The sequence below is a fragment of the Myzus persicae genome, unplaced genomic scaffold, assembly GCF_001856785.1.
Source record: "Myzus persicae strain clone G006 unplaced genomic scaffold, MPER_G0061.0, whole genome shotgun sequence".
Taxonomy (NCBI): Eukaryota; Metazoa; Arthropoda; class Insecta; order Hemiptera; family Aphididae; genus Myzus; species Myzus persicae.
The window spans coordinates 65,551-84,407 of record NW_019102864.1 but is presented as its reverse complement, the minus strand read 5'-3'; the positions used below and the strand labels follow the sequence as shown (position 1 = coordinate 84,407).

Below are 18,857 nucleotides of genomic sequence, written 5' to 3'. Positions count from 1 at the left end.
CATAATAATGTATTCATTTGTATGAGATTTTAGGTATGAGTTATAGATATGGTGAAAATATCAAACTATAGTGGCATACAGAGTGGAAATTAGCAGGGAGGTACAAAATCCACACAGCGAGTGCTGCCCCGAGGATCAATATGTCTCAACCTGGTCCTGAATTCTGATTATTAATGATTTAGACATATTTTGGAATTTGAAATAATATAATATACCATAACCTACCTACCTACATCATTTACATAATGCATTTTTGCATACCCAGTTGTAGAATTTTGTATAAACGGTTTAACAGTATATGATTATTATTTTCCTGAAAGTTCCTCAATTTTAAACTTTATGTTTTTAAATAAAATTTATAATAAGAATTGTATTAATGTATGTCATCAAACGGCATTAATCACAGGTAACAACCAATGAACATACGATTTTATTTTATTTATGTAGGTACATAAAAAGTATCGGATGTATGATACATCATTATATTAATGTGGAATGGGGTATTAAATTTAAAATTGTATAGGTTTTTTATTTTTAATATAGACACTTGTAGTGAATGACTTGAGCGTTTTCAATAAACTTGATGAAGTACGAACACACATGACTATACCGAATTGAATACTATGCATGATATATTAAATGGGTCAACAATATTTCTTAAGTAAATAAGTATGAAAAATAATCGCTTGACGATTGAAGAAAAAAATCAAGAACGCATTCTATATTCATATAATTTTCGTAATTATAACGTTTTACAAAGTTGAAATTATTGCTAATAAAGGGCGCACCTTTTATATACCTACTGCGGAATGAATGCGGCTACAGTGTATTCTTTTTATTATCAAGTATTGTTTTGTTTGACATGCAAAATAGCGATTTAGGAAAAAAATATGCAAAAAAAAAATAAATAACACACGGTACCTTGCTGCTCATGGAAAGGTACGAAAGTATAAATGGAAACTTAATAGTTCGTACTGTAGAAGGGATTGAACCCAAACAGATTGGTTTTGACATGCAAAACAAACGCTCGCCCGTCGCTTGGTGTTTTTCCTTATTGCCGACGCCGTCATGGATAAGGTGAGCAATTAAAATATCTTTATTTTTTTAGTTTATATTTAAATATGGGTTTATGGATTTTATAAAATCTGTTAACTTGATCAAACTCCAGCTTCCTTAGTTTCCTATTTATTTAAGTTTAAACGTTAACCTATATAATGATGTAATTGTGCGTGTGTGTGGTTTTTACAATGAGCATCAGGTTTTTTTTCAAGGTAGGAAAATCATGATTATCATGACTTGCATTTTTTTCTAAATATAGCCTTGGTAGGTATTTGACCTTTTTTTACTATTAAATTAAATTGTGTGTATTCACTATTTTTTGTGTTTGTTCAAACATGTGTGATACTGTGATAGTAATCCTACTTTGTTTTAAACCCGTAGGTACCTATCATTATAATATTATTATTTAATTGTATACATATTTTGAATTTTCGCAACATCGTTTGCGGTTATACTATCTTTATCGTGTTAAGTCGAGAGGGTTATCCATCCTTTACCACCGATAAACATCTATACAAATAGATATTTGAGTTTGATGTAATACATAAATCTTTTGCAAACTGAATTTATTATACATAAATACATAATATTATATGGAATGTAAAATAAATTTGTCTGATGTCAAAATGGGACATACTATACCCATATAAAAAAGTAAGAAAAAAAAATCGGTACCTAAATCGTAAAAATGCTGAAAGTCTTTTCGATATATATATATATATATATATATATATATATATATATATATAAATATCAAGTGATAATTTTTCAAATAAATGTACACACAAGTAATTTATTTTTATTAGGTTAAAGATCTTTTAATATTTTAGATACATAAATTTAGATAGTTATCGTAGATGGGAGTTGTTTTTAGATTGACTTCAAACACAATTTCAAAAACGATTAACCAAGAATGAAAGTAAATTGTTTAAGATTAAATAAATTATAAACAATTTATATTGAATTACAATTTAAAATATGTTCAATATAAATAAAAATACTATAGTAGTATAATTGACTGTGTTCATACGAATATAAATGTATAATTTGCAATATTTACACTTTCCTAACTGATGTCTGATTATAAAGGTTTATATGCAGCAGATAGTTGGTAGGTCCCTATCTATTCGTTGGAATTTTGATAACTTGTTTAATATTATGTTAGTCGCTTATGATGTTAGGTACCTATGGTTAGCTATATACATCATGCAGTTTTAACACCGAGGGAAATAGACACAAATAAGTGTCTTACATTTTTAACATCGTTATTATAATATTATATAGCTTAAGACACTTAGGTAGAAGGATATACATATTAATTTTAAATCCTTATAGTTCTATTGATAGAAGGATTTTTTCATATGACAATATACCTAACAACATCGATGATCTTGGGATGCTCTTGTATCACATATTACGTGACTATTACTAGTACTATTATTTGATTTCATAATCATCATGGTATGTGTGATTCAATTTAAATAATCTTGGTTCTCAACATTTATATTATCTGATTGTTTTTTAGGCACTATTTATTATGGATATATATTTATTAATTAACAAAACGTTTTTAAAGGCATAGTGATTTTTGCATAAAGCTTTTTGATAGATATCGAAGTGCCATAAGTATTACGATGGTAATAATAATAAAAAAAAAAAAAATAATAATAATAATAATAATAATAATACTACTAATACTAATAAAAAAATGCGAACATTAAATTAATATTAATAATATTATAATAAAAGACTTTAAACGTAATGGAACTGAAAATAACTGTGTTGTTATTGTTAAATGTTATTATGTTAATACAATAGTAGACAGACATTGTTTATTTTGCAGTCACGAATATTAAAATTTATATGTATTATTATTTTATATTATGTTTACTCTTGCAGTCTACTTGATAGATGACATATTTGATTTCATTTGTTTGTTGTAGTTGAAATTTGAATAGTTTTAGACTTTTAGTCACTACTCACTAGTCACTCCATTTACATACATATAATGGTATTAAAAAAAGTAATTATTGTCTTTGCCTAGCTGCATGTTCCTATTAATTGTACCTACTCGCTAGTTGCTAATATATTTATTTATTAACAAAGCTTGGATTTTTTCTTAGCACCAAAGAGTACTGAAATACGCACTATGATATGCCATTAAAACATAAAAAATAACAAAAAATAATAATTTAAAGATTTTTTTATTAAAAATAAAATAAATATATAAATAAATAGTTACTAAAAAATAATATAATACTAATTCTAATATCCTCACTTGAATGGAGACAATTCATTCAAGATTGGTCATTATTTTATCTTTTCACATAGCTAACTGTTTTTTTAAACTGCATTAATATAATATTATAGGCGTTGCTTATTTGCAGCACAAAAAATCCATTTAATTATAGAAACATAGCTGCAACACTTCCTGTGAGCCCAACTTATGTTGGGTGAGTTAAATTCTAAACAGAGATTATGGTCCAACAAAATAAACTATGCATTTTTTGAAAAACACTAAATAATTCAAATACCCACAAGTAAACAAATATCACCAAATTGGGGAAATAGGTAGCACTAAAAATCTAAAATGTTTTATTTTGAATCCTTGATGCATAAAACAATCGGAGGTACCTATAAAAGTATCTTACTTTGCCATTTTCATCTTTACCTAATCTATAACAATTATTAGCAAATATTATTTAATTTGAGCAATGTAGTTTACCTATGTGTATGACAATAACGTATAATGCGGTGTACGGTTTACCTCATACATACAGTTAATAGGTACGCATTTAATCATCGGTTTAATGCGTATTTTTGTGACCATTGAACTGAATATCGTGTTGTTTGGAATTAATTATTTATTTCGTATTTCAACTATGTTTTCATAAAGACCATAATACTATATATATATAACACCGTGTTTTGCCAAAAGACACACGAACATAACACTGATCGATATGGTTAACATTACCATATGACTATAATACTATATCATACATGTGTAATGTGTATATGCGAGCATGAGTATACACGTACCTACCTATTCTAATATATTTATATATATATAATATATATATAGTATACCTACGCAAGTTATATACATTTATTGAATAGAAGTATACTGGAAACGGTTTTGTGAGCTGTTGTTTTTTCATAGTACACATTATACAGAGTCGGGTGTGTGTTATTGAGTTTAAAAGTATGGGAAATCGAACTGAAAAAAACGATTAATAATGAATTTGCGATTTATAATATGCCATTATTTTGTAACAATTAAAAAACAATTTTCATATATTATATATTAATGTGAGCACTTCAGGCTCGACTAGCACTTCGGGACTTAGCTAGATACAAAATGGTAAACAATTTTGTCATTTTCTCTGTTATTATTGTAGATATGATACCAATTGCCCGATTGCAGGTTTTATATGTTGCATATGCATGTGCGTATATTTTAGTTGAATTTTTAAGATATTTATTATTTTTTAAATCCGATAATTTAAAATCAAACGAATATTCTAAATCTCAGTTATTGATACTGACAAGATAAATCCTAATATCATTGTGTGTATGGTTACATATGGATACATATTATTTAGATGATATCTACCTACAATACCTAAATTGAATATAATTATCAAACTAATATGCATAATGTGCTGCAATGTAGTTCATAAGAGGGAAAACATTAATTTCGTAATGTTAAAAAAGTTCTGTAGTCCTTTTTAAACATTTATTTAAATGATAAAACATCTGCGAGAATAATACAAACGACAAACATCATTTTTTATGTAATATTTTTTATGTTATGTTTGTTTTATGTCATCGGTCATCTTCAACTCATTGTCATTAATTATTTGGCTTATAGTTAATAGTAATAGTAATTTTATACAATGAATTAAATTTATATGAACACAAAAAATACTTTTAAAATGTTTGATTTGATATACAATTTAGTTATTTTAAAATATAATATTGACTTTACATTTTTATTAAATACATGTAATAAATAAAATACATAATATGTATCTTACCTAAATATAATCATTGTAATATTATGTAATTTTGCACTGTGTAAAGTGTGTCTATGAGTAATGACTACAGAATATAGCAATATTATTAAGTAAAACATTCTTTTTTACTTTGTATTCTTAATGCATTATACCAAATATCAGAATCTGTACTTATGTCCTTGGGGCATTGATATAATGATAAATTAATAAATTCATATTTCCTGCACATAATAGTTTTGTCTAATATCCAATACTTAATCAATTGGTACGTATAGGATTATAAAAATAATTCATTTAAACTTTAAAGAACGTATTATTTATAGAAATATACATTTACATATTTTTGTTATTTGGAGCTTCAAAAGTTTAGGGTGGATTTCGAATACAAATAAAACTTTAATATAAAAAAGAACTTCAGAAATCCAATATCAAAAAGAACATTTTACGTAATATGATTACAAATATGTGTTTAGACTTTAGATATAGGTATATATTAGATATTCTATAAACTGCAAGCTATTGTCTATAACTAAAGAAGGTATCTATAATCTATATACTATATTTAATCAGAATTGTATAGGTATCAGTAAACTATATAATATATATTTATCCACATTACATAGGTGACACTGCGATAGCCAGTAATCAGTATCTGTAATAACTAATACCTACGTATTAATAACATATAATATAATATTATAAAGTAATTGAATAATATGTATGTCGTATAATATGATACTTTTAGTAGGTACCTAATTAATACAATATTTCACTAGTAATACTAGAAAATTATAATAACACTGGCACCATAATTCCTCCTCCAGTCCTCGATACCATAAAAAAAAAAAAGTAAATTATAATAAAATCAAATGCATATTTTCTTATTTAGCAAAGTGTAAAATCGCCCCTTTTACATCTCGAAATTTGAAATATTTTTTATTTTTTTATTTTTAATGCAATATTTACAATCTATACAACAAGTAGTACAATAAGTAAATTTGATAATAAGGTAGTATAATACATGACTTGAATGACTTGAGGGAGGAAAACCGTCCATCAACAGTACCTCCTAATAATGATGAAATTGAAATATTTAAAAATAAAATATACAAAACTATTAGGTATTAAGTATTGAAGTTGTAGGTATTTAATTAATAACAATTATTTTTTTTTTTTAATTATTTTTTTTTTATTGATCCTGAGCCCGGCAACTGTGGCCATTAGCTTTTTTTAGTAGGTATTGTAGATTTGTAGGTTTGTATTGATGGTTTGTAGATTTTTTGGTACGGTAGGGGGGAACACGTGTGTTTTTTTTTTTGGCAGAATTTCGAATGGGGCACCCGTAGGTTTCTGCCATGCCCCGGGGGTGGGGGATGGCAGCACTTGTTCTCCGGTCACCGCGACTTGTCCGGAGAAAAATGCCGCCCGGTGGAATAACAATTATTATTTATTGTTTGGTTGCCATAAGCTATATGAACATTTTGTTGTGTGAAAGATAAAAACACTACACTTTTTTATGTAATTTAATAGATAGACTTATTGGAAAACTGGAAAATCATTAAGTTTTTAATATTTTAATTCCAAAAATAAAATTCACAAATAATAAAATATATTTTTTATATATTATCATTAGGTATATTATTATTTTGTTTTTGCCACATTTGATATGCTTGAAAAACATGCAGGTAATTACAAAAATTATAAATAATTTGAATGATGATACTGCTGCAGGTTTTGATGGATTATCTGTGAAAACATTAAATGCTATTTCTGCAAATTTCATTGTACCTCTAAATCCAAGATATATTTATGACCTAGGTATTTCTGCAGAATGTACATTTCCAGATAGACTCAAACTAGCTATTATCAAACCATTATTTAAAAATAGTGATCCAACTAGTATTAATAATTATAGATCAATCTCAACGATTAGCAATTTCGCAAAAACATTAGAAGAGAAAGTATAATAAAGACATAAAGTTTAGATTAGTAGAATTTTTGGGAAAGAATAAATTATTCTCTAAAAACCAGTTTGGTTTTAGACCCGGGTCGGGCACAGAAAATGTACTGTACAGTGCTGGCAAATTCATGTAAGATGCTCTTGCCAAAAGCAATAAAACAATGGTACTTAATATTTTTATATCCGCCTAAAGCCTTTGATACTATCAACACTCAACTGTATTGAACTTTGTAACATTTAACCGTATTTTGGTTTTAAGAATAGCAGTCTAAATTGGTTAAGTTATTTAGAAAACAAACAGTGCAAATTAATAACTCTACAGGTGAAGAAATGAATATTAACTGTGGAGTACCGCAAGGTCTTGGGCCCGTTAATGTTTATATCATACATTAATTCTATATGTGATTTAAAAATTGATGGACAAATCATAACTTAAGCTGATAATACTTGTCTATTTATTCCCGATGTGACGTGAGAAGATGTTCGTTTAAAGGCTACAAAATAATTTTAAAACGTGATTAATCATCTAAACCACAGGAAACTCAAAAAATTATAAAAATTGAATTTTATACATTTTTCAATTAATAATGATGAGAACAATCACGACGATTTATACCTCTGTTTTTGTGAAAGTGAAGATAATTGTACCTAACCACAGTATTTGTCATAACATATACATGGCTTCTAGAATAAGACATTTGGCCTTAATTTTTGATGAGAATATGCGATGACATTTGAATGTCAATATCATTGTACTAATTAGTTAGTTTTTGGATTGACAAAGTGGAGAAGAATTTAGTAGAAATTGGAATACGAGATGGTGAAACAATAGCACAGGATAAAGACAGATGGAAGCAAGTTTGTGTTGCGATAATGAGCCTTAGTGGCCTTTAAAATCCAAAGAAGAAATCCGTGGTAGCCATAAGCCTCGAACCAGTAGGTCTGTAAAACAGTCATCCATAGCCGTTAACATCAAATATGACTTTATAGTTTAAATCAATAATAAGTGATTAGTGTTTTCACAAATTGTAACAATACCAAATGTTATAATATTATACATTGATATAATGGATTTGACTTTAGATTCTGAGCGGAGCGATTTTTTTTAGTGTTGATAAAAATGTTGAGACTCTTGACAATTTAATAAAATATCCCACCTAAATTGTTCTTATTGGAAGTTAAAAATATTAAAAATAAATAATATTTACGTTTTTTTTAATAAGTGTCTAATATTTAAATTTGGACGAAATTATATAGATATTTTAATTAAGAATAACGATTTTAGATATTTTTTTGTAATTCAAAAATATTCGTATGGAACTTTTTTTTGTCGGTACCTATAATTGTGTTATACTATGTAGCTGTTCCACCCGACGATGCTCTTGCCAATTTTTTTTTGTGAAAATAAAATTACATATGCTATATATTTTCACTAATTATAATTTAAAATAGTAATGTAATATGTATCTACTAGTTACTACTGTCAACTGTTTAAAGAGACAAAAAAAAATTATTGATTTTCAAGAAATAAAACAAAAAGTGTGGGCCACCCTGCAATCCGTTGTCCAGTCTGTGTACTTATATTTATTTACTTTTGTATATTTAAAAATGGATACAAATGCTGAAAAATCAAAGATGGCTCTTGACTGATGAGATTCCATTTTTTTTATTAGTTCATATACAAATTCATGATGAACTAAAATTTAGCATTTAATTGAATGTATATACTTTTTAATGATTCACTTAAAGTATTTATGACTTCTCCATTTGCTATATAATTGATTCAACTTAAATTAATATAAACTAATGCAAACATCATTTAGCTCAGGGGTTACCGATCTTTCACAACACGTGAGCTTAATTCTGAAATTTTAATTATCGGGCGATCGACCACTATTTATTTAGGTAGGTCTATTTTATTTTTTATATTATTTTATGCAGCAGAATAATAAATTGTACATCAAATAATACTTATTCTTCTTTAATTATTTCTCCATCGGAAAATTGATCGTTTTTCAATACTAATAAATAATGTGCTTTGTAATTTGTATACAATACCTGAGTAAAAGTGTTCTTAAGATCACATACAATCGACCAATATTGGGATAATTAAATCTTTAATACGTTCGACTAATATTCCCCTAAAGATCGACTGATTGGTTAGACAATATTTTTGGCTTTTTGGTTTGGCGTATAGATGTACTGATTATTTTGAGTTTCTACTCTGGAGCATGCGAAAAACATGGATTTTCTAAAATTAATCCGACAACGCGAATTGACTGCCGTTGAGCTTTGTTTATTGTCATCGCGTCAATCAGAGAAGCTGTGATCACGTCAGTTTCCTGGCGTGCGTCTCGCTCTTCAGATGTTCGGTAGATCTCCTGCTTGACACTTTCAGCCTATATTTGGTTGATCTATCATTGTTTGTTTTTTGTTTGCATGTTTGATAAATGTGGTTTAGGTGGGTGTCCTAACATATTACTATAATAATTAAATAATTTTGTTAATTATTTGATAATCAAAGAGAAATAATTTGAAATATGTGTTGTACCTTGTGCACTCATATCTTTAAATCTATTTTATTTTTTTAGTAAGAAAGAAATTATTGTTATTGTCTCGATTATATGTTGGTACATCAAAAAAAAGTAAAAGTCGTACCCATAAAACATTCAGCGTATAGTTGCTAAGTTTTCTATATTTTTTTTTCTAAAGGTATCGCTATGCTTATATATTATTATACTAAGTTTTTCTATGTAGCTATTTTAATAGGTAGTTAGCCATTTAATCAGTTCATGGCCATGTGGCATGCACGTGTCAAAATAACGCACAATTATTTTTAACATATATTAGGTATGAAAAACCATTTTGTTCCATAAAATTATAATTTAAATTGTTCGTTAGTTATACAACATTCTATATATTTCCATATTATATATTATATCTAAGTAGGTACTACAATATACCTGACTTCATACTTATGAATCTCAACTTTTTTGGTAACAATAAATGTGATTATTTTTAATATAATATTAAACGTGGAACCTATAATAATGAAATACACAACACTCATTTTTTTTTAGTCAAAGAATAAAAATATTAAAATGCACGAATGTATAATGAATTTTTAAATCACGAAACTTACTTGCGAATTATTATATTGCCACTGTACGAAAAACACGCGAGTTTACATGGGAACGTATTTTATTACCTTCTCGTGCACTAAATATTTTGTATATCACGTTATTTTATAGCTTTATACCTATACTATTATATCAGTGGCACAATTAAGGCTTGGTTTCATGGGGGAGGGGTTGTACTAGAATATACGTTTTTCAAATTACGTAGGTTCAAAAAATGTTTTGATCCACTTGTATTAAGCCCCAGCTGCAGAGCTCGAATTTTTCAACTAACAGTTTTCTCTACATATATCCACGTGTATAAACAATTTTTTTTCATGATTATTTAATAATGTTTTACGCTGACAATAGGACCTATAGTTCAACTGAACTTTGACTAATAAAATAAATTAAACTTTTAACATTTACATAGGTACAAGTTAACTTTTTGGATATGGTAAAAAATGATGATAGTGTATGCTCTTACTATATATAGGTGTATTAGGAATATATAGTACGAGTACCTATGTGCCTTTAAACATAAAGCTTTTATAAACTAACATATTATAAAAGCTAATAACAACTATAGATTTGTCAGTATTATTCGATTCATATTTAATATTATAGAATCTATTATGTGTTGTTTTATACGATTTGCGAACAACAAAATGTCAAATGTTGTAAACTGCCTTTCATGAATTTTAAATATAGGTATGTAGGTACCTAGTGAGGTACTTTTATTGAGTTGCATAAACCCATCACATACAGAGCTACAAATATATATTATACATAGGTACGCGTACCTATGTACCTACAACCACCTTTATAAATATTAAATAAACTGCGCATTTATATCAAATCATTTGAAAAGTTTAAAACCGGAAATATTGTTTGAACAGGCTGATTGATAAAAGCTGATATTTGATTTAATTATTATTTGTTTTTAACTGACGTCCATTTGAATAAACATTTCCACTAAAATCGATTCTGTCTAACCACGTGAATGTAACGTCTAGAAATGACTATTGACTAGGTAACTGCTGTATGGAAATATTCAAATAGCCAATAGCTAATAGCTAGGTGTACAGAATTAAAAGTTAAGTTAAACTATATAGTATTCTTTACATTAATGATAGTCTTTATATAGACCATCAATACTATACAACAATGTAACACCTGTATTAACTACCTACTATAAATTAAAAATTAATTCCGCACAAAAATTAAAAGATTTGGGTTTGACTAGGGATGTCAAAATTTAAACGGACAACTTTTTCTTTATTACAGTAAATATATGTATAATGTATCTATAAGGTTCAAGGCTTATAATATACTTTAATAAACTAAAAAAAATTGAATAGGTATTAAAAGTAGCTTTGTCTTCCGAACTGATCTAACTCATTCTCTATCATGATACTAAATACTAATAATATATATCTATAAATAATAATTAATGTACATTATAGCTCCGTAAGTGCATCTGTGCATACTAGGTATATATTATAAGATTATGGATTTCATGATATATTTTAACTTCCATGCATCGATCATCGGTGTGTTTGTAAATGGCAGGTCAATGGGACATAGGAAAAAATGTCCTATGTACACCCTGTCGCTAGTGGCATACTTAGGCCGGGCCCTCTAGGTATACATCCAGGCCTTTCGCCGTTCTTTTATCACGCTTTTTTTATTTAAAAGAATATTTACAGTCTATACTAATATCAGGCAGCATAATAAGTAAAATATATAAATTACAAAATGAAAATATAAATGACATGAAAAAGTAGAAAACCCATAAGTAGCACCTCTGAAGTATTATATCATTTTTTTCTAAGAGTGGAAACTGAAAAGTAATGTTTATTTTGCTAAAACGTTTCTTTGCCAGTTCCTTTTTTTATCTTTTCAGTATGATATCCTGGGATGGTTACAGTGGATATTTGGGAGATACGAGGATTTTTGTTATTTGCAAATTTTGTTGTGAAAACAGTTACCTACTACCATACGCCCATACTGGTTGGCTAATTTTTTGATTGTGGCGATTTATAGAGATCATTGTGTAAATACGATAAGTTCGTAAAATTATTTATTAGTTAACATGATTAATAAAATGTATTATTAATTATAAAATAAATAATAATTCTTATTAGTTTGTGTTGGAACTTATGAAAGCAATAGGTACATCGAATAGTTCAGAAAATTTCTTTTAAAAGTCTGTCGTATACTGTCGTGTCGTGTAAGCGTGGACGTGCTCAGCTTTTTTGAAAGGGGTTATATGAATTTTTGTCTATTCTCAGACGATGTTATACCTATGATTATAATATTGTTATACGTGTGACTAGGCTGTGAGCGTATAACCAATTGCTAACAGAAATAAACAAATATGTGGTAAATTGTATCCCTAATTTTAAAAATATGACTTAAGGTTTAGCTATCAAAGACAAAACAATAAATATAGTATATAATAATATAATAATAGTCAAATTAGAGTTGGCATTTTTTTAAGAACAGCAAGGGCTTAGCTAGTAATATATACATAATATATAAATCCTATAACAGGAGAGGTGAACCTTTTTTGGGTCAAAAAATATCAATATATAAATCAATACATTTTTAAAATATGATATCATGACCCTTACCCCAAAAATCGCCTATTTACTAAGAATAAAAAAAATAAGCAATAATGTTATTAGTATGCCTATTTTATTACTCGTTTATTTGTTAACTTTTATTTTATGAAATATATTCTTAAATAAATTATCATTGGGTAATGGGTATTAAATATTATTTTACTAATAGTTATTAATTATGATACTATATTTTTAATGTGATTTATGTTGTTGTTTTTTCGAAAATAAAGTTTTCATTATTACTGCAGACTTATAAAATTCTTTCTTCCAAATATGTCAAGAAAAATATTTTTATGACTTTTGAAATGACATTAAAATTTGGCCAAGGTGTAACTTCTTTTACACTAGTCATAAGTTTGGCACATCTGTCCTATAAGGATACGCGTCTAAAATAAACGGAAAATAGTATCAAAAATATAATGTTCCATAATAAATAGACAAAGTATTATAGTATATATAGATTTAAGAGATCGACGAACGAGCCAACAGCCAACCCGCCAAAATTGACAACATTTGGGGCCGATCCTGCGCACCGCATCCATATTGTCATCGTTTGTTGACAATTCTGAGCTCGCCCTACGACCACGCATGACTAGGAGTGGTCTAGCTGTCTAGGACGCACGCGTACATTGAATACTTATAGTGCCTAGGTACCAGGAATGCATGAACCGCATCTCGCGTTCGGACCCACGGTAACTCTAGCGAACCAATGTGTTTTTGCCTCCCTCCACCGGTGGCCATGTGTCGCGGTGTCGACGACATGACGAAATCTCCGGTGGGTACTGAAAGTTCTCGACCTCAGGACTAAGGAGTAAGGACGTCGGGTAGGTATACTTTATGAAGTACCTACTACAGTAGTGGCTATTTAGGTTTCACTCGAGTAGTACATCCCGTTTTCATAATCATTACCTATGTTGGTACTAAGCAGCGACAGGTTGGCCAAAAATTTCGGCTCGGGAAATTGCCGTGCGATAGGCCTACTATAAATTTCCGTAAAAAACTTTTTTAATTTATGAATCGTCTTATTTATAATTTAATATAGTATACGTTTTACATGAGAGTAGATACGTACATTATTTTTATGACCCTCCAAATTACCAACTAGATTCATTTTCTTAGCATAAAAGACGATGCAACGGAAAATTTTTACTGCCCCAAAAAAGTGACGACGACTTTTCTTTTAAATCACGCCACTATAAAATCAATACATTAATAATATTTATTTGTATTACATTTTTGTCGGATAAATGAGCTCATGTATTCTACTCAGTGCAGTCAAAATTACATCAAAATCTTAATACGAATAAACGACTAACAACGGAGATAATATGCAGTTAAATGTTATCAATAGGGCTCGGATGTTTATGCACTTAAAACTACTGTAATATGCATGCATTTATGCACTAAAAAATTACGAAATATGCAAACAAAATATGCGCTAAAAATTATAAAATATGCATTTTTAGTCAATAAAAACACCAAAATATGCACAAAAAAATGTATTACAATTCATAAAACAAAAATTAGTTAGTTCATTTTATTACATTATTAAATTATCAGCGTTACACTGTGATACAATAGTTTTTTTAATTTGATCAAACTTGTAGCTGCGTCTGTTATCGGAAAGTAAATTTTTGTAACGTGAAAAACTTCGTTCTACATCTACCGACGTTATTGGAGCATACTTGAAGAATGCAAGATCCTCAACCTTCAAATCTTGTTCTATTCCTTCCATAGTATCAACTTCACCAGAATGTATTTTAGAAATCTGTACCAAAGTTTTAAACCCAGCATTCTTTTCAATTACGTTCTGAAATTTGTCGTAAATTTCTTTTCCCACTTTTCCATTAGCCATTTTGAGGGTTTCTCTAGTATTATTGACAACATTAATTGATTCAAACAAAGTTAATCCAGATGATTCTAATTTAGTTATATTGACTGGTAAACATCTAAAGTTGGACTGAATGAATGTTAAGTTTGGGCCTAAATTTGGCTCAGCCATAATGCTAATACTTTTTTCGATTGAAACTGCGTCATCTGGGTTTAATTTTGAAAATACATTTTGTATAGTTGTAAAATTATCAGAATAGTAAAATGCCGCCTCTAACCATGTTCCCCAACGTGTTATTATAGGCACCGGAGGTAGAGGAATACCAGAAGCTTCTGTTTTAAAAATCTCTAAACGTGATGGTGTTTTCAAAAATACTTTTTTAACGTTTGACACAAGTCCGTCTACATTATTGAATTTTCCACGAATTGTTTCCGCTACTCTATGATGTGCATGTGCAAGACAGGTGACGTGCACCATTTTTGAATAAAGCGCTTTTAACGAATTTGCAGCTTTAATCATATAGGGGGCGGCATCAGTAACAAATAAAAGAACATCATCGTGACGAATACCTTCTGGCCATAAAAGAAACATCGATTGATCAAAAACTTTACTAATTGTGAAGTAATTTGCTTTATCTAACTCTTCAGAGTTCAATAAATACAATTTACCCGGCGTATTTTTATCAAGAATACCAATAATCACGTTTGCTACGTAGCGGCCTTCGCAATCTGTTGTTTCGTCTATAGAAACAAATATTTTTTTGCCAACGACATCATTCCTAATTTTTTTAATTGTTTCTTCATAACAATCAGTTAAATAATTTTTGCGTAAAGTTGACTCTTCTGGTATTTCTTTACCTGTATATTTTGTTAAAAAATTACGAAATATTTTATTATTCACCTTGTGGAAAGGGATATTGGCTCCAAGAAACGCTCTACACATATCCATGTAAAATGATGATTTTTTACCGACCACATTGGAAATTAGTTGTTGTGACTGAGTTTGTTTCTGTCGATCAGCTGTGCGAATATGTTTGGCTGTCTTCAAGTGTTGTTCGACGGTAAAGCGACGTTCAGATCCAACTTTAATTTCACACACTTTACAATACAAAACTGTTCCATCCGTAGAAAAAACATCGTTTCCAAACTCGTCTACAAAACTTTTAAGACGAATTGAACAAGACGACTTACATTTCGGCATTTTTAAATAAAAGTACAACTGACCGCGGAAAAATATAAATAATAATAGGTACTCTTAACGACCGACCGGGAAACACGGCGATTAAAATCGTACTAATACGTGGCCTGGTCGTCGCCACATACTCATGGCATGAAGTGTATACAAAATTAAATCGTTATCTAATAAATATTCCAGACAAGCACGATATAAAAATACCTAATAAGGAACATTATTAATACGTAAATTTAATATTTACGTTAAATTGTCTTGAAATATGCATTTATATTCTTAAAATCAAAAATTATGCATTTAAAATACAAAACCACTAAATATGCAAAAATATGCAAAATAAAAATAGCATTATTTTATTCAGTAGAACATGAATCAAATTTGTATCCAGGTTAGCAATAAATTGGATAAATAGAAAAAAATATGCAATTTCATAAACATCCGAGCCCTAGTTATCAAATAATATGTAATCCAAGTGCACCGGCCCAGATTTTTAATATGAGGATTGGCCCACCGGGAACTTTGCCGGTATCCCGGTGGGTCAATCCGCCGTTGGTACCTAACTATAGAGATGAGATTTTAATGTGAAATAAAATTACTCTCAAGTACCTAATATTATTGTAATAACAGCCATTTAGGTACATGATAAAATAGGCCGAAAATAAGCTGAAATGGTAAGTTGCAAGTTTGGTACTATAATTAACACGTTCGATTTGTATGCATCGAAATAATCTGAGTATAGAAATATAAAATCAAAAATATCTATAGGCGTTTAAAAAAAAATAGGTATCTAATCAATTTATAAAATGTAATTCTTTGTCAAAAATGTCGTTTTGTAATGTCATTAAATTATCCAAACATTCCAAACCAATATTTTCAAATACGTTCTTTTTGATGTTTATGAAATAATGAGTGTCCCTCGCTAAACAAATCATATACATATATATGTATACTTCTTTTTATATATTTTTTGTATGACTATAATCAAATCATTTTCCAAAACGTCGTAAAGAAGAATATTATTAAAAGATTAGACCAAATAGGTAATAACACTAAATAGATTGTAGTTATGTGATATAGGTATATGCAAATTATTAATATAATTTAACCTATCTATCTACCAAACGCATGATAATTATTATGTAACAACTAACAATAACTAGTAAGTAGTAACTCACATATTATAACATAAAATCTTAGGTTTGTCAGATAGGCCAAATTTAAGTGTCAGCCCACCGAGTCTTAGAATTTCTAACGTTTGACTATAGTTACAGCCGTACTCCATACGGTTCAAATGGTTCAATAATTTGAATACCATTACATTTACCTACTTATATATTATTATTATGTGCAATAGTATAATAATTTATGATAAAAACAATTAGTTACGGTACCTAATTTTCATTTACTATACCTATAGGTATATGTTTATTGTTTAGCCCTCATTGTCGGAAAATCCTGGGTACGGCGCCACTGGGCCCTACAATCGCTTCCGTTTTCCTCTTCCGGAACGATTATTGTCATTCAGCGTCCTGAGAGTTTCGATATTTACGGCGATAGACCGTTGCAAAGTGTTTTTATACTCATCGTTAATGGCTTCCGGCCGAGCTCGAGGGCGCGATTTTTGTGTATTTAGTTTTAGAGGCGGTATGACCGTGAGGGAGGTGACGATTTAATAACAGTTGCACTTAGTTAGCATTAAGCGGTATGTAGGGCCAAACCGACCTGACAAAAGTGCCAATAGGTAATACTATTTTTAAAATAGAATGTTTCCCAATTTCTTACTGCACTTAAATTATTATTTCATATTTTTTGATTTTTCAATCGTTTCATTTCGTCGATTAGGTACCAATTTAATTTCTACTCTTTTAGGACTTTTTCTAATTTCTGCTATGCTAACCTAATACACCGCAATACGGCGTATACTGATGAGTGTTGACATAATATCAAATATATAATCATTAATCAGGCATAGGTACCTGGTACCTATTTGATCGAAATCATAGGGTGGGGACTCGATTTTTCTAGCCCACTAGGCACTTACCGAAAAATGGTCAGAATTTTTCAGAATATTTGAGACATAAGAAACAAGAATTTAACATTTATATATTATTAAAATGTTAGATTTATTGTGAAACCTAAAGGGTAATACAATCTACACATAATTATTAATATTCTTTCTTATAATTTTAGGTGATTCCAGGTTTGTTTATTGGCAGTTTTAGAGACTCAAAAGATTTTGCTCAATTAGAAAGTAATCAAATAACTCATATAATTTCTGTATTGGATGCGCCAAAGAAAATTCATCAAGTTGGTATTTTTGAATTATGAAATTATCAAATAATTTTTTTCACAATTATTTCAATTTTTATTTATTTCAGGATAAAAAATATTTGTGTATTGAAGCTATTGATAGTCCTGAACAAAATCTCATACAGTATTTTCAAATATGCAACGATTTTATACATAAAGCTCGTCTTAAAAATCAAAATGTTTTAATTCATTGGTAGATAATGCATTCATATTTTTTGCGAGTTAAATATTAGATAAAAATTTGATGCATTATAATATTTTGATTTGTTTCAGTTTGGCTGGGATGTCTAGAAGTGTGACAATAGCTGCTGCTTATATCATGTCAGCCACTACTTTCAAATTAAAACATGTACTTAGACTTTTGAAAACATGTAGATCAATTGCAAGTCCCAACGAAGGATTTAATAAACAACTCCAGTATTATGAGTGCAATTATTTATTAGAAGTGCGTAATCATCACAGAAAGTCCTCCATATGACTACTCAAATGTTAGTTGTTCTTTTCAATTTTTATAATGTGTTTGATTCCTTTTTTTCAGGAAAGAACAAGATTAGCATCTATTAGTCATTCCAATAATCAACTTTTAGCAGATGAAGAATATTGTAAAAAAATCATTCAAAGTGGAGAAGATCACAAAAAATAAGAAATTTATTAAATAAAAATTTATGAAAAATAAAACAATTAATACAACTTTAGAATTAATACTCAATAACACACTTTTTAAATATAAATAGGTATTTAAAT

The 18,857-nt window shown here is 28.7% G+C and overlaps 1 protein-coding gene across 1 annotated transcript; it reads left to right on the top strand.

Moving 5' to 3' along the window:
- The first annotated feature begins 567 nt into the window (after window positions 1–567).
- On the top strand, window positions 568–18,820 carry LOC111033286 (dual specificity protein phosphatase 22-like). The gene is made up of 5 exons (XM_022313963.1): window positions 568–1,077; window positions 17,994–18,110; window positions 18,182–18,306; window positions 18,387–18,558; window positions 18,652–18,820. Exons 1-5 carry the CDS (start codon window positions 1,069–1,071, stop codon window positions 18,754–18,756), a joined length of 528 nt encoding a protein of 175 aa, XP_022169655.1. The 5' UTR covers window positions 568–1,068; the 3' UTR covers window positions 18,757–18,820.
- The last annotated feature ends 37 nt before the right edge of the window (window positions 18,821–18,857 follow it).